Genomic DNA, 20,000 nt, shown 5'->3' with positions numbered 1-20,000 from the left:
TCCCCAATATCCTGTGCGTTGTCCTTACCTTACCTTAACTACCCAACCCTAACCCATTACCCTGCAACCAGCTTCCTGTCTGACTCACCGTGTCACTTCCTCTGTGGACACACTGTCCAAGGTCTTTGTTCTCCTCCATTGTTCTGCTGTCTGGATCGAATTTGCACAACATAACTAAATCAACAAGCACTGTGAATTGTTAAGACTGAATTGGTTTTGTAAGTTTGAATGTGAACGACCCTCATAATTGCAATCAATTGCTTAATTGCGTACTTAATTGCAAGTAAGGATAGTAACGGGGTGTTGGGGCGGGTCAGATCCGGACCGTCTCATAACGGGGTGTGTGTGGGGGCCGGTTAGATCTGGACCGTCTCATAACGGGGTGTGTGTGGGGGGGGCTGGTTAGATCTGGACCGTCTCATAACGGGGTGTGTGTGGGGGTGGGTCAGATCTGGACCGTCTCATAACGGGGTGTGTGTGGGGGTGGGTCAGATCTGGACCGTCTCATAACGGGGTGTGTGTGGGGGTGGGTCAGATCTGGACCGTCTCATAACGGGGTATATGTTGGGGGGGGCCTGTTTGATCTGGACCGTCTCATAACGGACTGTGTGTGGGGGTGGATCAGATCTGGACCGTCTCATAACGGGGTGTGTGTGGGGGCGGGTCAGATCTGGACCGTCTCATAACGGGGTGTGTGTGGGGGCCGGTTTTAGGAGCTGAATAATCGCTGGCGGTCCCTGCAGCAGCTGGCTGAGGAGAGGAGCAACATGCTGGGGAGCGCCCACGAGGTGCAGAGGTTCCACAGGTGGGACACACACACGCACGCACACACACGCACACATGCACACATGCACACACACACACACACACACACACACACACATTAACAGCCCTTATTGCAAGCTGGACCACTGAGCCCATCTGAGATGCGTCTCAGTCAGAGCTGTGAGATGCTGAGTGGTGCGTTCCTGTTCTGTTCCGGTTCTTTCCAGGGACGCTGACGAGACGAAGGAGTGGATCGAGGAGAAGAACCAGGCCCTGAACACCGATAACTACGGCCACGACCTGGCCAGCGTTCAGGCTCTGCAGCGCAAACACGAGGGCTTCGAGAGAGACCTGGCCGCCCTGGGAGACAAGGTGAGATAACAGGAACTCTCTCATAAACACACACACACACACACACCTTCTCTCACAAACCAGTAACAGACAATGTTCCATTTAAAGGGGCAGTGTGTAGTTTTTGCCGACATCTAGTGGTGAGGTTGCATATTGCAACCAACTCAACACAATTACATTGAATTCAACATGGCGGCCTCTATGGAAGGACCCGCTCCATGAAGGCTGCCATGTTGTAGATGTAGATATAAAGGGCTCATTCTGAGGTGAGGAAAATGCAACAGTTCTTATTTTCATGCGATTGTACACTAATTCAAACATACTTATGAAATTCAATTTCTGGCAAATCTGTTCATTTTATTTTCACCGTGTCGCCAAAAACTACACACTGTACCTTTAAATCAGTTTATCCCAGATCCGTTAGCAATACCCATCTGATCCCCTGCTGGCTCTTCATCCTCTGTCCATGTCCTCGTCCTCTCCGTGTCCTCGTCCTCCCCGTGTCCTCGTCCTCCCCGTGTCCTCGTCCTCCCCGTGTCCTCGTCTCCCCCCCCCCTCCCAGGTGAACTCCCTGGGGGAGACGGCGGAGCGTCTGATCCAGTCCCACCCCGAGGCGGTGGATGATATCCAGGAGAAGTGCACGGAGCTGAACACGGCGTGGAGCAGCCTGGTGGGACGGGCCGACCAGCGCAAGGACAAGCTGGGCAACTCCCACGACCTGCAACGCTTCCTCTCCGACTTCAGGTGAGGAGGGGGGGGTACAGGGGGGACGGGGGAGGGGGGAGCAATTAACTGAGCACTGGTGGTGGGTACATCTCATAGAACAGACGGACGACCTCCATTTTAATAACCTGCCTCAGATTTCATCGACTGTGGGACAAAACTCAAGTCTGTGGAAGAGAGTGATGAGGAGAGGAATGTTAGAGAGTAAAGAGGAGAGAGTTGTGATGTTAGAGAGGAGAGAGTTGTGATGTTAGAGAGGAGAGAGTTGTGATGTTAGAGAGGAGAGAGTTGTGATGTTAGAGAGGAGAGAGTTGTGATGTTAGAGAGGAGAGAGGAGAGAGTTGTGATGTTAGTCGTCTGTTTCAGAGACCTGATGTCCTGGATCAACGGGATCCGAGGTCTGGTCTCCTCCGAGGAGCTGGCCAAGGACGTCACCGGAGCTGAGGCTCTGCTGGAGAGACACCAGGTACACACACACTCACACACACACACACACACACACACACACACACACACACACACACACACACACACACACTCACACACACACACACTCACACACACACACACACTCACACACACACACACTCACACACTCTCACACACACACACACACACTCTCTCACACACACACACTCACACACACACTCACACACACACACACACTCACATACACACACACACACACACACACGCTCACACACACACACACACACACTCACACACACACTCACACTCACACACACTCACACACACTCACACACACTCACACACACTCACACACACTCACACACACTCACACACACACACACACTCACACACACACTCACACACTCACACACTCACACACTCACACACTCACACACACACTCACACACTCACACACACACACACACACACTCACACACACTCACACACACTCACACATACACATACACATACACACACACACACTCACAGACTCTCACACACACACACACACAGACACACAACTTGTAAAATGTGTAGAATCTCTCTCACCTCTCCTCTCTCTCCCCCTCCAGGAGCACCGTACTGAGATCGACGCCCGCGCCGGAACCTTCCAGGCCTTCGAGCAGTTTGGGCAGCAGCTGCTGGCGCGCGGTCACTACGCCAGCCCGGAGATCCAGCAGAAGCTGGAGGCGCTGGACCACGAGCGCGCCGACCTGGAGAAGGCCTGGGTGCAGCGCCGCATGATGCTGGACCAGTGTCTGGAGCTCCAGGTACCAGGGGGGCGTTGAGCCGGGAACTAGCAAACACACCCGCATTCTGAGCCTGGTAGACCTGGTATCGTTGTAGCCAGATGTACCAAAACCTCCAGATGAGGGTTTTCTGGGTAGAAGGTGTGTAAAGTAACCCCTCCCCCCTCCCTCCACAGCTGTTCAACAGGGACTGTGAGCAGGCGGAGAACTGGATGGCGGCCCGCGAGGCGTTCCTGGCCAGCGACGACAAGGGCGACTCCCTGGACAGCGTGGAGGCCCTCATCAAGAAGCACGAGGACTTCGACAAGGCCATCAACGTGCAGGTGGGCTCACACTCCCCTCCCAGGGGGCTAGCGTTGACATGCTCAGAGGTCACAGGTCACACTCCCCTCCCAGGGGGCTAGCGTTGACATGCTCAGAGGTCACAGGTCACTCCCCTCCCAGGGGGCTAGCGTTGACATGCTCAGAGGTCACAGGTCACTCCCCTCCCAGGGGGCTAGCGTTGACATGCTCAGAGGTCACAGGTCAGGTGGGCTCACACTCCCCTCCCAGGGGGCTAGCGTTGACATGCTCAGAGGTCACAGGTCACAACCTAGTAAGTGTTGTAGGGTCTCAGAAGAGGTCAAGGCCGTCGTATACATGCATCCTGACCGTCCGCTGACGTCACACAAGCGCTTGATTGAGTTCACAGTGATCACTGGGAAATACAGTCAAACACACACCTGCCGTGACCCTGGTGTTCAAAAATAACCAATCCAACGTTTGAGATACGTTATTTTACTGGTTCAATAGTTGAGACAGCATCCCATTCTAAACACTAACATCACTGTAGTGTTAATGAGGTCATTATAACCCCCACCCCTCTGAACACTGTAGTGTTAATGAGGTCATTATTGTGTCCTGTAGGAGGAGAAGATCGCCGCCCTGCAATCCTTCGCTGACCAGCTGATCGGAGCCGACCACTACGCCAAGCCTGAGATCTTCAACCGGCGCAACGAGGTTCTGGACAGGTACGACTAACGAGGTCCTAACGAGGGGCTGGACAGGTAGGACTAACGAGGTCCTGGACAGGACAGGTAGGACTAACGAGGTCCTGGACAGGACAGGTAGGACTAACGAGGTTCTGGACAGGTAGGACTAACGAGGTCCTAACGAGGGGCTGGACAGGTAGGACTAACGAGGTCCTGGACAGGTAGGACTAACGAGGTCCTCCTAACGAGGTCCTGGACAGGTAGGACTAACGAGGTCCTGGACAGGTAGGACTAACGAGGTCCTGGACAGGTAGGACTAACGAGGTCCTGGACAGGTAGGACTAACGAGGGGTTGGACAGGTAGGACTAACGAGGTTCTGGACAGGTAGGACTAACGAGGTTCTGGACAGGTAGGACTAACGAGGTCCTGACAGGTAGGACTAACGAGGTCCTGGACAGGTAGGACTAACGAGGTCCTGGACAGGTAGGGCTAACGAGGTCCTGGACAGGTAGGACTAACGAGGTCCTGGACAGGTAGGACTAACGAGGTTCTGACAGGTAGGACTAACGAGGTCCTGGACAGGTAGGACTAACGAGGTCCTGGACAGGTAGGACTAACGAGGTCCTGGACAGGTAGGGCTAACGAGGTCCTGGACAGGTAGGGCTAACGAGGTCCTGGACAGGTAGGGCTAACGAGGTCCTGGACAGGTAGGGCTAACGAGGTTCTGGACAGGTAGGACTAACGAGGTCCTGGACAGGTACGACTAACGAGGTCCTGGACAGGACAGGTAGGGCTAACGAGGTCCTGGACAGGTAGGGCTAACGAGGTCCTGGACAGGTAGGACTAACGAGGTCCTGGACAGGTAGGACTAACGAGGTTCTGGACAGGTAGGACTAACGAGGTCCTGGACAGGTACGACTAACGAGGTCCTGGACAGGTAGGACTAACGAGGTCCTGGACAGGTAGGGCTTGGGGAACGTGTGTGTGTTAGCGTGTGTTCCTGGGCAGGTGCGTCTTAGCGTGTGTTCTTAGGTGTGTGTTAGCGTGTGTTCTTAGGTGTGTGTTAGCGTGTGTTCTTAGGTGTGTGTTAGCGTGTGTTCTTAGGTGTGTGTTAGCCTGTGTTCTTAGGTGTGTGTAAGCGTGTGTTCTTAGGTGTGTGTTAGCGTGTGTTCTTAGGTGCGTGTTAGCGTGTGTTCTTAGGTGCGTGTTAGCGTGTGTTCTTAGCGTGTCCTTGGCGCTGCTCGTCCCTGACCTCATGTCTCTCCCCCTGGGCAGGTGGCGGCGTCTGAAGGCCCAGATGATCGAGAAGCGGTCCAAGCTGGGCGAGTCCCAGACGCTGCAGCAGTTCAGCCGTGACGTGGACGAGATCGAGGCGTGGATCAGCGAGAAGCTCCAGACCGCCACCGACGAGTCCTACAAAGACCCCACCAACATCCAGGTGGGCGGCCGGCTCGCGCTCGCGCCAGGGGGGGGGTAGTCTTCATCCAGAGATTTAGATCGCGTACCGTAGAGTTGACAGGACGTGATTAAACATGGGACCCTCAAGTGATAGTTAAGGTGCAGAATGTTCCAGAGCCTCCCTGAACCTCCAGCTCACACATGTTTGTGATCAGGGCTTCAAATGCTAATTTATCAATAATATCTCTCTCTGTGGAAGGATGTTGTGTGTTAGGAGGGTAGGCAGCGTGTTGCGTGTAACGTCCAGTTTTAATCCCCCAATGCCCTGTCCTGTTCCCCCCCTTGTTAACAATGACCTTTAACCCTGCTGTTCCTCCCCCCCCGTCAGAGTGTGAGACTGAATCTCTCTTCTCTTGTTGTCTGTTTATAGCTGTCCAAGCTGCTGGTAAGTTGAGTAGCGTGTGGGTTAAACTAACAGCTGTAGGTTAGTCTGTCCGTGTGTCCTCGTCCTGCCTTGTGTGTCCCAGACGCGGTCATCCTGTCCATCCTGCGTCTCCATCTGCCTCGGCGCTGCTGCTGCTGCTGCCTCCTTTTATTTGGGTTTTGTCTCGTTCTTTTGTCGCCATCTTGTATCCAAAAGCACATTTTTTTTATAGTTGTAGTTCTGTTTTATTCTCCAGCAACTTCCTAGTTCCTGGGTGTGGCTTCCATACTTTGTTTTCTTGTCTTGTTTTTTGTGGCAGGGATGTTTGAGGGTCGTCTGCAGACTCACTCCACACTTTGGCTTGTTGTTAGTTCATGTTCTTGAAACAGCATTCTATCAAATCTGGATTCTTTTGCCATATTCTGACTAAAGTGACATAGAATTGCTTTTGAATGAGAACCTGAACCTCAGGTGAGGAGCCTAAGAGAGGAGGAGACCTGAGAAGAGTTCTGCTTTGCCTCCTAGCTCAACGCCTCCTAGCTGAACGCCTCGTAGCTCAACGCCTCCTAGCTCAACGCCTCCTAGCTCAACGCCTCCTAGCTCAACGCCTCCTAGCTGAACGCCTCCTAGCTCAACGCCTCCTAGCTGAACGCCTCCTAGCTGAACGCCTCCTAGCTGAACGCCTCCTAGCTCAATGCCTCCTAGCTGAACGCCTCCTAGCTGAACGCCTCCTAGCTCAACGCCTCCTAGCTCAACGCCTCCTAGCTCAACGCCTCCTAGCTCAACGCCTCCTAGCTGAACGCCTCCTAGCTCAACGCCTCGTAGCTCAGCGCCTCCTAGCTCAACGCCTCCTAGCTCAACGCCTCCTAGCTCAACGCCTCCTAGCTCAACGCCTCCTAGCTCAACGCCTCCTAGCTCAACGCCTCCTAGCTCAACGCCTCCTAGCTCAACGCCTCCTAGCTGAACGCCTCCTAGCTCAACGCCTCCTAGCTCAACGCCTCCTAGCCCAACGCCTCCTAGCTCAACGCCTCCTAGCCCAACGCCTCCTAGCTCAACGCCTCCTAGCTCAACGCCTCCTAGCTCAACGCCTCCTAGCTCAACGCCTCCTAGCTGAACGCCTCCTAGCTCAACGCCTCCTAGCTGAACGCCTCCTAGCTGAACGCCTCATAGCTCAACGCCTCATAGCTTAGCGCCTCCTAGCTCAACGCCTCCTACCTTGGTAAATCCTGTTCTCAGGAAGTCATTTTGGTAGATATAGTTTGATTGCAGATGGAGGTAGATATAGTTTGATTGCAGTTGGAGGTAGATATAGCTTGATTGCAGATGGAGGTAGATATAGTTTGATTGCAGATGGAGGTAGATATAGCTTGATTGCAGTTGGAGGTAGATATAGCTTGATTGCAGATGGAGGTAGATATAGTTTGATTGCAGTTGGAGGTAGATATAGCTTGATTGCAGTTGGAGGTAGATATAGCTTGATTGCAGATGGAGGTAGATATAGTTTGATTGCAGTTGGAGGTAGATATAGCTTGATTGCAGTTGGAGGTAGATATAGCTTGATTGCAGATGGAGGTAGATATAGTTTGATTGCAGTTGGAGGTAGATATAGCTTGATTGCAGTTGGAGGTAGATATAGTTTGATTGCAGTTGGAGGTAGAGATAGCTTGATTGCAGATGGAGGTAGATATAGCTTGATTGCAGTTGGAGGTAGATATAGCTTGATTGCAGTTGGAGGTAGATATAGCTTGATTGCAGTTGGAGGTAGATATAGCTTGATTGCAGTTGGAGGTAGATATAGCTTGATTGCAGTTGGAGGTAGATATAGTTTGATTGCAGATGGAGGTAGATATAGTTTGATTGCAGATGGAGGTAGATATAGTTTGATGGCAGATGGAGGTAGATATAGTTTGATTGCAGATGGAGGTACTCCCACACTTTTGGATGCAGAAGTGAATCTTGAAAGTAAGGGATGCGTCACAGGTAAAAAAGAAAGAAAAGAAAGCTGGTAGACTAATCTGATAATTGACATGATTGATTACATGGACAGGTTTCTGCAGCCCTGCTAGAGAAGCATCAGACAGCTGTGTGTTCAGTCTGTGTGTTCAGTCTGTGTGTTCAGTCTGTGTGTTCAGTCTGTGTTCAGTCTCTCCTCCTCTCTCTGGGCGCGTTCAGCTACAAACTGTGGAATGACTTCTGGGAAAGACCCTCTTTTCCTCCAGATAGCTGTGAAAGCATTTTGTCACGGATGCGCTCCACCTCCATTTGATGTTTGTCACTGGTTTATTGTGTCTGTTCACGTTTGTCACTGGTGTTTATGAAGCACTGTCTTCGTCTCGTTTCACTGGTGTCTGAATTTCACCTTTTTTGAACTCCCTTCGTTCATCTCAGCTCTAGTTTGGGAACGGTAGTTCTATAAAACACACATTCTGCATCCTAAATGATGAATTAGTAACACACTTCTATTCTCAGTCACTCTTCAAAGTGCGCTTATTCCAGTAACTACATTGTAATAAAACATTATGTTTGGTAACAACATAGAACTGGAATGAAGCACAGTCACACACTTCCCTGAATGGACACCAGCGACAGATCAGTCTGCTTAGTAGTTCACCCCCTCTCTCTCTCTCCCTCGCCCTCTCTGACTCCACCCCCTCTCCCTCGCCCTCTCTCTCTCTCTCGCCCTCTCTCTCTCCGCCCCCTCTCCCTCGCCCTCTCTCCACCCCCTCGTCCTCTCTGGCTCTGCCCCCTCCTGCTCACGCCCCCTCTCCCTCTCTGTCTCCTCTCCCTCGCCCTCTCTCTCTCCCTCGCCCCCTCTCTCTCTCCGCCCCCTCGCCCTCTCTGGCTCCGCCCCCTCCCCTCACAGAGCAAGCACCAGAAGCACCAGGCCTTCGAGGCGGAGCTGCACGCCAACGCAGACCGCATCCGCGGGGTCATCGACACGGGCAACGCCCTGATCCAGAGGGGCGCCTGCGCCGGCAGCGAAGACGCCGTCAAGGTGAGCCGGCCGCCACGCCTCCTCCCGGGCGAGTTCAGTCTGGAAACCCAGCGCACCGTTTTGCTACAGTTTACGGGTTGAACAACATGTCTCCTCGAAACTGTGAGAAACAGACTTTGAGGCGGGTTTTCTCTCGTTTGGTGGGTGTGTCAGAGGTGTTACCCAATCAGCAGACTGATATATATAAACCCCGCCATATCTGCTCAGCTGCCATAGGTGCAACACTTGTAACACACAGGGTGTTCGACGCACCACCGTTTCCGGTTCAATAAACGCTTCGTCTGGGCTGAACTCGCCCCTTGTAAACATTCTACATATTGCCGTCCCATAAAAGTTTTTAGCGGCATTTGGCAAGAACCTTAGTATTGTTATATTCCTGGAACTAAACCTTAGTATTGTTAGTATTGTTATATTCCTGGAACTTAACCTTAGTATTGTTAGTATTGTTATATTCCTGGAACTAAACCTTAGTATTGTTAGTATTGTTATATTCCTGGAAGTAAAAGCAGCCGTCTTAACGAGCGTATCCGACCCCAGGTGCGTCTCAACGCGCTGGACGAGCAGTGGCAGTTCCTGGTCAACAAGTCTGCAGAGAAGAGCCAGAAGCTGAAGGAGGCGAACAAGCAGCAGAACTTCAACACCGGCATCAAGGACTTTGACTTCTGGCTCTCTGAGGTAAACAAGAAACGCTTTGAATTATGCAAATGAAACCACCTCCAGTTCACTAATTAAGATTGAGAGAATATGTGTTGAAAGAAGAAAAACAAAATGGTGACCAGTGTGTCTGACCCTCGTCTTCCTCTTGGCCCTGCAGGTGGAGGCCCTTCTGGCCTCCGAGGATTATGGGAAGGATCTGGCCTCCGTCAACAACCTTCTGAAGAAGCATCAGCTGCTGGAAGCGGACATCTCTGCCCACGAGGTAACGCATCTCTGCCCATGAGGTAACACATCTCTGCCCATGAGGTAACACATCTCTGCCCATGAGGTCACACATCTCTGCCCATGAGGTCACACATCTCTGCCCATGAGGTCACACATCTCTGCCCATGAGGTCACACATCTCTGCCCATGAGGTAACGCATCTCTGCCCATGAGGTAACACATCTCTGCCCATGAGGTCACACATCTCTGCCCATGAGGTAACACATCTCTGCCCACGAGGTAACACATCTCTGCCCACGAGGTAACACATCTCTGCCCATGAGGTAACGCATCTCTGCCCACGAGGTCACACACGTCAAGCCACATTTGGCGATGGCTGCCTCTCTCCTGACTCCTCTCTCCCTGACTTGTCTCTCCTGACTCCTCTCTCCTGACTCCTCTCTCCTGACTCCTCTCTCCTGACTCCTCTCTCCTGACTTGTCTCTCCTGACTTGTCTCTCCTGACTCCTCTCTCCTGACTCCTCTCTCCTGACTTGTCTCTCCTGACTTGTCTCTCCTGACTCCTCTCTCCTGACTTGTCTCTCCTGACTTGTCTCTCCTGACTCCTCTCTCCTGACTTGTCTCTCCTGACTCCTCTCTCCCTGACTCCTCTCTCCTGACTTGTCTCTCCTGACTCCTCTCTCCTGACTCCTCTCTCCTGACTCCTCTCTCCTGACTTGTCTCTCCTGACTCCTCTCTCCTGACTCCTCTCTCCTGACTCCTCTCTCCTGACTCCTCTCTCCTGACTCCTCTCTCCTGACTCCTCTCTCCCTGACTCCTCTCTCCTGACTTGTCTCTCCTGACTCCTCTCTCCTGACTCCTCTCTCCCCTCTTCTCTCCTGACTCCTCTCTCCTGACTTGTCTCTCCTGACTCCTCTCTCCTGACTCCTCTCTCCTGACTCCTCTCTCCCTGACTCCTCTCTCCTGACTCCTCTCTCCTGACTCCTCTCCTGACTCCTCTCTCCTGACTCCTCTCTCCTGACCTCTCTCTCCTGACTGGTCTCTCCCCTCTCTCCTGACTCCTCTCTCCTGACTCCTCTCTCCTGACTTGTCTCTCCTGACTTGTCTCTCCTGACTCCTCTCTCCTGACTCCTCTCTCCTGACTCCTCTCCTGACTTCTCTCTCCTGACTCCTCTCTCCTGACTGGTCTCTCCTGACTCCTCTCTCCTGACTGGTCTCTCCCCTCTCTCCCCTCAGGACCGTCTGAAGGACCTGAACGGCCAGGCCGACAGCCTGATGGGCAGCATCGCCTTTGACACCACGGTGGTCAAGGACAAGCGCGACGCCGTCAACGCACGCTTCGCCAAGATCAAGAGCATGGCCGGCGGGCGCCGCGCCAGGCTGAACGAGTCGCACCGCCTGCACCAGTTCTTCAGGGACCTGGACGACGAGGAGTCCTGGATCAAGTGAGACAGCGCCCCCTGGAGGCACAGAGGGAACAGCGTCTAACGAGCCAAGGCCCTCAACTATTAGATAGACGGACGGAGACAGATTGATAGATGGATGGAGAGAGATGGATAGAGAGAGATGGATAGAGAGAGAGGGATAGAGAGAGATGGATAGAGAGAGATGGATAGAGAGAGAGGGATAGAGAGAGAGATGGATAGAGAGAGATGGATAGAGAGAGAGGGATAGAGAGAGATGGATAGAGAGATAGATAGAGAGATGGATAGAGAGATGGATAGAGAGAGATGGATAGAGAGAGATGGATAGAGAGAGGTGGATAGAGAGAGAGATGGAGAGAGAGAGATGGATAGAGAGAGAGATGGATAGAGAGAGATGGATAGAGAGATGGATAGAGAGATGGATAGAGAGATGGATAGAGAGAGATGGATAGAGAGATGGATAGAGAGAGATGGATAGAGAGAGATGGATAGAGAGAGATGGATAGAGAGATGGATAGAGAGATGGATAGAGAGAGATGGATAGAGAGATGGATAGAGAGATGGATAGAGAGATGGATAGAGAGATATGGATAGAGAGATGGATAGAGAGAGATGGATAGAGAGAGAGAGAAGTGGATAGAGAGAGATGGATAGAGAGATGGATAGAGAGAGATGGATAGAGAGATGGATAGAGAGAGATGGATAGAGAGAGAGATGGATAGATAGATGGATACTTTAACTAGTTGTCCTACTTCCTCTCTCTCTCTCTCTCTCCCCCCTCAGGGAGAAGAAGCTGCTTGTGAGCTCGGAGGACTACGGACGTGATTTGACTGGAGTTCAGAACCTGAGGAAGAAGCACAAGAGGCTGGAGGCAGAGCTGGGGGCCCACGAGCCCGCCATTCAGGTCAGAGACACGCCCTAACCCTGACACGCCCTAACCCTGACCCTAACCCACCAGGGCCCTAACCCTGACCCTAACCCACCAGGGCCCTAACCCTGACCCTGACCCACCAGGGCCCTGACCCTGACCCACCAGGGCCCATTCAGGTCAGAGACACGCCCTAACCCTGACCCTAACCCACCAGGGCCCATTCAGGTCAGAGACACGCCCTAACCCTAACCCTGACCCACCCGGGGGCTCAGCCCTGATACAACTAGCTACATATTAACGGGGAATGCTTCCAAAACTCCAGAATTTCCAGAACATTCTCATTCTTTATACAACAGTTACTTCCAACCAAGTAGTTTGATTGGACAAGAGGCATTCCATGAGTGCTGATAGGGTGTAACAGCTGGGGAATGTATAGCATACCGCTGCGCTGCACATCTGAGACTGTGTGTGTGTGTGTGTGTGTGTGTGTGTGTGTGTGTGTGTGTGTGTGTGTGTGTGTGTGTGTGTGTGTGTGTGTGTGTGTGTAGTCTGTGCTGGACACAGGGAAGAAGCTGTCTGATGACAACACCATCGGGCAGGAGGAGATCCAGCAGAGACTGGCCCAGTTCGTGGACCACTGGAAGGAGCTGAAGGACCTGGCCTCAGCGAGGTCAGACTGGTGTAGAGAGACGCACACCTTTAGAATGGCTCGGGTTCCGGACGTGAATCTCCCATTCATTCACTCCCATGGAGGTTTCATGCACGTTCTAAATGTAGTTATTTAAATCAAATCAAACTTTATTTATATAGCGCATTTCATACACAGAGGCAACACAAGTCGCTTTACAGAGAGCAATGGGAGGGCATAGGCCCCGCCCCTACATGTTCCACAGGGAAGCACAAAAACAGCTTCACTGTCATTTGTATGTTTACATGTACATGTGTGACTGGGTGTACATTAGAGTAATGTTGTTGTTCTTGTCTCTCTCAGAGGCCAGAGGCTGGAGGAGTCTCTAGAGTAATGTTGTTGTGTGTGTGTGTGTGTGTGTCTCTCCTCAGAGGCCAGAGGCTGGAGGAGTCTCTAGTAATGTTGTTGTTGTCTCTCCTCAGAGGTCAGAGGCTGGAGGAGTCTCTAGAGTAATGTTGTTGTTGTTGTTGTCTCTCCTCAGAGGTCAGAGGCTGGAGGAGTCTCTAGTAATGTTGTTGTTGTCTCTCTCAGAGGTCAGAGGCTGGAGGAGTCGTTGGAGTACCAGCAGTTCGTGGCCAACGTGGAGGAGGAGGAGGCCTGGATCAACGAGAAGCTCAACCTGGTGGGCAGTGACGACTACGGGGACACGCTGGCCGCCGTGCAGGTCAGTCTGCTGGGGACAGTCTGTCTGTCTGTCTGTCTGTCTGTCTGTCTGTCTGTCTGTCTGTCTGTCTGTCTGTCTGTCTGTCTGTCTGTCTGTCTGTCTGTCTGTGGGGACACGCTGGGGACAGTCTGTCTGTGGGGACACGCTGGGGACAGTCTGTCTGTGGGGACACGCTGGGGACAGTCTGTCTGTGGGGACACGCTGGGGACAGTCTGTCTGGGGACACGCGGGGGACAGTCTCTGTGGGGACACGCTAGGGACAGTCTCTGTGGGGACACGCTAGGGACAGTCTCTGTGGGGACACGCTAGCTGCCATGCAGGTGTGTGAGTCTCAGCAGCGAGCTGCGCCCAACAGTCATAATTAAGTTGTTACAGTAGGTTTGGTTGGAACTTGCATTCAAAAACTTTCTAATCACTAATTCCACTTCAGACTCATTCTAGAGGACCCTCAGGTAGACCAACTAAGTGCTTTTTGAACAGGAAAACTAAGCACTTTGACTGAAGACGCTCACAATTGTCCCCTGTGTGTTCAAACCTTGAACGTCCTGATTAGAAAGTGTCTCTCTCTCTGTCCAGGGCCTGCTGAAGAAGCAGGAGGCGTTTGAGACGGACTTCACGGTGCACAGGGACCGGGTCAGCGACGTGTGCTCCAACGGGGAGGAGCTCATCAACAAGGTACCGGTCCAGTAACACAACACTCAGAACCACAGGTCCAGTAACACAACGCTCAGAACCACAGGTCCAGTAAAACAACACTCAGAACCACAGGTCCAGTAATACAACACTCAGAACCACAGGTCCAGTAATACAACACTCAGAACCACAGGTCCAGTAATACAACACTCAGAACCACAGGTACCGGTCCAGTAATACAACACTCAGAACCACAGGTCCAGTAATACAACACTCAGAACCACAGGTCCAGTAACTCAGGATCAACCCCTTGAGTGTTCAGTCTATAGTTTAGACCTTAAGGCTTAAGACATGTTGAACCTTGATCGCCACATTTTACAAATTAATTTGCAGAACTTGATCGGTAACTAACGGTGTGTGTGTGTTCATGTTTGTGTGTGTTCGTGTGTGTGTGTGTGTGTGTGTGTCCGTGTGCGCGCGGCGTGTCCCGCTAACAGAACAACCACCACGTGGACAACATCAGTGCGAAGATGAAGGCTTTGAGGGGGAAGGTGTCTGAGCTGGAGCGCGCCGCCGCCCAGAGGAAGGCCAAGCTGGACGAGAACTCCGCCTTCCTGCAGTTCAACTGGAAGGCCGACGTGGTCGAGTCCTGGATCGGTGCGCTTCTCACTTTCGTTTTCTAAACGCTGACACGTTTTCATATTCGTTTTCTAAACGCTGACACGTTTTCATATTCGTTTTCTAAACGCTGACACGTTTTCATATTCGTTTTCTAAACGCTGACACGTTTTCATATTCGTTTTCTAAACGCTGACACGTTTTCATATTCGTTTTCTAAACGCTGACACGTTTTCATATTCGTTTTCTAAACGCTGACACGTTTTCATATTCGTTTTCTAAACGCTGACACGTTTTTATGATCTCTCTGTGTGTTCAGGGGAGAAGGAGAACAGTCTGAAGACTGATGACTACGGCAGAGACCTCTCTTCTGTGCAGACTCTGCTTACCAAACAGGTGTGGGAATGTTGTCTTTTTCACTAATAAACAAATTAGCATAATCGGCTTCAAGTATCCCCTCATGTTGAGTGACTGTGCCCTTTTTCACTTGTATAAACTCATTGGCTCCTCCTCTTCCTTAAACAGTCCTTACTTCAATCAGAATTCAAAACGCTACTCAGAATTGATTGTTTCCAAATACACCTGTATACTTTTAATGTATTGAAATAAAGCTAGATGGTACAAGGTTCGAATATCTACAGTCTGCAAACTGGGGCTTGACCAATCAAGTGGCTGCTTCCTACTGTCCAATCATCATCATCATCATGGCTCCTCTTCTCTGTCCGTCTGCAGGAGACGTTCGACGCAGGTCTTCAGGCCTTCCAGCAGGAGGGCATCACCAACATCACGGCCCTCAAGGACCAGCTGCTGGCCGCCAAACACGTCCAGTCCAAGGCCATCGAGGCGCGTCACGCCGCCCTCATGAAGCGCTGGAACCAGCTGCTCTCCAACTCTGTGGCCCGCAAGAAGAAGCTTCTGGAAGCCCAGGAGCACTTCAGGAAGGTCTGACACCAGACTATAGTGACGGCCATGTTGTGACACTGTAGATCTCTTTCCTTCTACTAACGCCTCCTTCCTCCTCTCCCCAGGTGGAAGACTTGTTCCTGACCTTCGCCAAGAAAGCGTCGGCGTTCAACAGCTGGTTCGAGAACGCGGAGGAGGACTTGACGGACCCGGTGCGCTGCAACTCTCTGGAGGAGATCCGGGCGCTTCGCGAGGCCCACGAGGCCTTCCGCTCCTCGCTCAGCTCCGCCCAGGCCGACTTCAACCAGCTGGCCGAGCTGGACCGCCAGATCAAGAGCTACCAGGTGGTATCCAACCCCTACACCTGGTTCACCATGGAGGCCCTGGAGGAGACCTGGAGGAACCTGCAGAAGATCATCAAGGTTAGGCGAGATCTGTGTTCTAGCGTCTCTCTTCAGTGAGACGGCTCTCATGTGACCTTCAGTGATTCCAGAATTCTCTCATTCATCTGAAATGGGTCTTAAACTCATTGAAGACCATCATCATCATCATCATCATCTTCATCCGCTTATCCAGGGTCGGGTCGCGGAGGCAGCAGCTCCAGCAGGGGGCCCCAGACATCCCTTTCCCTAGCAGCATCAACCAGCTCTGCCTGGGGAATCTTTAGCCGCTCACAGGCCAGTGCGGAGATGTAGTCCCGCCACCTAGTCCTGGGTCTACCCCGCGGCCTCCTCCCAGCCGGACACGCCTGGAACACCTCCCTAGGGAGGCGCCCAGGAGGCATCCTCACTAGATGCCCGAACCACCTCAACTGGCTCCTTTCGACGCAAAGGAGCAGCGACTCTACTCCGAGTCTCTCCCGGATGACTGAACTTCTCACCCGATCTCTCAGGGAGACCCCAGCCACCCTCCGGAGAAAACTCATTTCGGCCGCTTGTATCCGTGATCTCGTTCTTTCGGTCATGACCCATCCTTCATGACCATAGGTGAGGGTGGGGACGAAGATAGACCGGTAGATCGAGAGCTTTGCCTTTTGGCTCAGCTCTCTTTTCGTCACAACAGTGCGGTAAAGCGACTGCAGAACCGCACCAGCTGCTCCAATTCTCCAGCCAAACTCCCTCTCCATGGTTCCCTCACTCGTGAACAAGATCCCCAGATACTTGAACTCCTTCACTTGGGGTAAGGACTCATTTCCTACTCGGAGCGGACAGGCCACCGGTTTCCTGCTGAGAACCATGGCCTCAGATTTAGAAGTGCTTATTCTCATCCCAGCCGCTTCACACTCAGTTGCGAACCTATCCAGAGAGTGCTGGAGGTCGCAGGCAGCTGATGCCATCAGGACCACATCATCTGCAAAAAGCAGTGACGTGATCCCCAGCTCACCGAACTGCAAACCCACCTCCCCCCGGCTATGCCTCGATATCCTGTCCATGAAATCCACAAACAGGATTGGTGACAAAGCGCAGCCCTGGCGGAGGCCAACACCCACCGGAAAGGAAGACGACTTACTGCCGAGGACCCGGACACAGCTCTCGCTCTGGGTGTACAGGGATTGGATGGCCCTAAGTAGGGACCCCCTCACCCCATACTCCAGCATAACCCTCCACAAGACCTCTCGGGGGACCCGGTCGTAAGCCTTCTCCAAGTCCACAAAACACATGTAGACAGGTTGGGCAAACTCCCAAGCCCCCTCCAAGATCCTTGCGAGAGTGAAGAGCTGGTCGGTAGTTCCACGACCAGGACGAAATCCGCATTGTTCCTCTTCGATCTGAGGTTCGACTATCGGCCGGACCCTCCTTTCCAGCACCTTGGAGTAAACTTTCCCTGGGAGGCTGAGTAATGTGATGCCTCTATAATTTGCACACACCCTCTGGTCCCCTTTTTTGAATATTGGGACCACCACCCCAGTCTGCCACTCCTTCGGCACTGACCCAGACTTCCACGCAATGTTACAGAGGCGTGTCAACCAAGACAGCCCCTCTACACCCAGCGCCTTCAGCATTTCTGGACGGATCTCATCAGTCCCTGGGGCTCTGCCACTGTGGAGTTGTTTGACTACCTCAGTGACCTCCTCCAAGGACATTGACGACCCCCCATCATCTTCCGGCTCTGCCTCGATCGTAGAGGGTGGATTAGTCGGGTTCAGGAGTTCCTCAAAGTGCTCCTTCCAACGCTCAACAACCTCCTCAGTTGAGGTCAGCAGTGTCCCCTCCTTGCTGTATACAGCTTGGATGGTCCCCCGCTTTCCCTTCCTGAGGTGTCTGATGGTCTTCCAGAAACACTTTGGTGCCGACCGAAAGTCCTTCTCCATGGTTTCTCCGAACTACTCCCACACCCGCTGCTTTGCCTTGGTCACGGCCGAAGCCGCAGCCCTCCGGGCCAGTCGATACCCTGCAACTGTTTCTGGGGTCTCCCGGGCTAACATAACCCGGAAGGCCTCCTTCTTCAGTCGGACGGCTTCCCTCACCACCGCTGTCCACCACGGTGTCCGAGGGTTACCGCCCCTTGAGGTACCTATGGCCCTCAGGCCACAGCTCCCAGCCGCAGCTTCAGCAATGGAGGCTTTGAACACCGACCACTCATGCTCGATGTCCCCAACCTCCACAGGGATGCCTGAGAAGCTCCGCCGGAGGTGGCAATTGAAATCTCTCCGGACAGGCTCTTCCTCCAGACGTTCCCAGTTCACCCTCACTACACGCTTGGGTTTTCCAGGTCTGTCCAGAAGTTTCCCCCGCCATCGAAACCAGCTCACCACCAGATGGTGATCAGTGGACAGCTCTGCCCCTCTCTTTACCCGAGTGTCCAAAACGCATGGCCTCAGATCAGATGATACGATAACGAAATCGATCATCGACCTTCGGCCTAAGGTGTTCTGATGCCAGGTGTACTTGTGGGCATCCTTGTGTTCGAACATGGTGTTTGTTATGGACAAACCGTGACTAGCACAGAAGTCCAACAACAAAACACCACTCGGGTTCAGATCGTGGTGGCCATGCCTCCCAATCACGCCCCTCCAAGTTTCTCCATCATTGCCTACGTGTGCATTGAAGTCCCCCAGTAGGACACTGGAGTCCCCTGCAGGAGCCCCCAAAAGGACTCCACTCAGGGTCTGCAGGAAGGCTGAGTACTCTGAACTGCTGTTCGGTGCATAAGCACAAACCACAGTCAGAGTCCCCCCCCCCACAGTCCTAAGGCGCAGGGAGGCGACCCTCTCGTCCACTGGGGTGAACTCCAGCACAGAGGCGCTCAGCTGGGGGCTAGCTAGTATAGCCACACCTGCCTTACGCCTCATACCGTGAGCAACTCCGGAGAAGAACAGGGTCCAACCCCTATCCAGGAGTTTGGTTCCGGCGCCGGTGCTGTGCGTGGAGGTTAGCCCCACCAGGTGTAATTGGTATCGCTCCACCTCCCTCACAAGCTCCGGCTCCTTCCCCCCCAGCGAGGTCACGTTCCATGTCCCCAGAGCCAGCCTTTGCCGCCCGGGTCCGGTCCGTCGGTGTCCCCCGCCTTCACCGCCACCTAGTTGGCAGCGCACCCGACCCCGACAATTCCTCCCGCGGGTGGTGGGTCCACGGGACGATGGAGGAGGAGATGGTGCTTCCACGTTGCTTATTCGGGCTGGGCCCGGCCGGGCTCCGTGGTAAGCCCGGCCACCAGGCGCTCGCATGCGGGCCCTCTGTCTGGGCCTGGCTCCAGACGAGGGCCCCGGGCTTCCTCCGGGCCGGGTCTCTCTTCCTTTAGGTTGTTTTGTCATCAGGGTTTTTGCCTGTAACCCCAGGTAGGGGGGCTAGGGGGTACTACCACTTGCCCAAGGTGGACCCCCAGACTAGTGGAGGGAAGGAGGCGTCTTACTTCTCCATTCTAGTTTTGCAACTAGCCACTGCCCAACTAGCCACTGCACTGGTCATTGAAGACCAATTATATGCTTTTCTCCACAAACTTGTATTCCCTGCATACATTAAAGATAAATAAACTATCTAAAATTATCTATAGTTGGGGATGTCAAAAAATCTAAAAGTTCAGCTCTTTCCTCATGCCTTTCTAAATGGTTGTGTCTCTGTGTTGCTGTAGTTCTTCAGGGTTCTGGGTTCTGTAGTTCTTCATGGTTCTGTAGTTCTTCATGGTTGTGTCTCTCTGTAGGAGCGTGAGCTGGAGCTTCAGAAGGAGCAGAGGAGGCAGGAGGAGAATGACAAGCTGAGGCAGGAGTTTGCTCAGCACGCCAACGCCTTCCACCAGTGGCTCCAGGAGACCAGGTAGGACTGGGAGGGACCTGGGCGCTCCAGGTACAGGAGACTGTGGGTGGGAGGACTCTAGTAATGGTTTGGTGAGTCTTATGACTCTTAACATTGGATGTTTAGGTAATACACTTTCAAATGTGACAGTAGGACAGTAGGGTTTAAGCTCAAAACAGACTGACCCAAAAGCCGTCCGACTTACTCATTGGCCGGAGTCTCCAAGAATTGATCCCC

The 20,000-nt window shown here is 52.9% G+C and overlaps 1 protein-coding gene across 3 annotated transcripts in view; it reads left to right on the top strand.

Moving 5' to 3' along the window:
- sptan1 (spectrin alpha, non-erythrocytic 1) overlaps window positions 1–20,000 on the top strand; it is a 62,062-nt gene that overhangs the window by 35,788 nt on the left and 6,274 nt on the right. For 2 of the 3 annotated variants that reach the window (XM_084449877.1, XM_084449875.1), the window contains 22 exons: window positions 714–805; window positions 993–1,137; window positions 1,679–1,860; window positions 2,206–2,305; window positions 2,883–3,080; window positions 3,236–3,382; window positions 3,966–4,069; window positions 5,307–5,469; window positions 5,860–5,874; window positions 8,717–8,848; window positions 9,386–9,523; window positions 9,663–9,767; window positions 10,967–11,175; window positions 11,938–12,058; window positions 12,574–12,695; window positions 13,245–13,377; window positions 13,954–14,052; window positions 14,508–14,667; window positions 14,948–15,024; window positions 15,361–15,570; window positions 15,657–15,953; window positions 19,672–19,784. In XM_084449877.1, the coding sequence (XP_084306003.1) occupies window positions 714–805; window positions 993–1,137; window positions 1,679–1,860; window positions 2,206–2,305; window positions 2,883–3,080; window positions 3,236–3,382; window positions 3,966–4,069; window positions 5,307–5,469; window positions 5,860–5,874; window positions 8,717–8,848; window positions 9,386–9,523; window positions 9,663–9,767; window positions 10,967–11,175; window positions 11,938–12,058; window positions 12,574–12,695; window positions 13,245–13,377; window positions 13,954–14,052; window positions 14,508–14,667; window positions 14,948–15,024; window positions 15,361–15,570; window positions 15,657–15,953; window positions 19,672–19,784 (3,062 nt within the window). The remainder of the gene's footprint in view (window positions 1–713; window positions 806–992; window positions 1,138–1,678; window positions 1,861–2,205; window positions 2,306–2,882; window positions 3,081–3,235; window positions 3,383–3,965; window positions 4,070–5,306; window positions 5,470–5,859; window positions 5,875–8,716; window positions 8,849–9,385; window positions 9,524–9,662; window positions 9,768–10,966; window positions 11,176–11,937; window positions 12,059–12,573; window positions 12,696–13,244; window positions 13,378–13,953; window positions 14,053–14,507; window positions 14,668–14,947; window positions 15,025–15,360; window positions 15,571–15,656; window positions 15,954–19,671; window positions 19,785–20,000) is intronic. The other variant, XM_084449876.1, reaches the window with a different exon arrangement.

Source organism: Borostomias antarcticus, assembly GCF_949987555.1.
Source record: "Borostomias antarcticus genome assembly, chromosome: 2".
NCBI lineage: Eukaryota > Metazoa > Chordata > Actinopteri > Stomiiformes > Stomiidae > Borostomias > Borostomias antarcticus.
The sequence above is the reverse complement of the archived record's forward strand: the minus strand, read 5'-3'. Positions and strand labels throughout refer to the sequence as shown.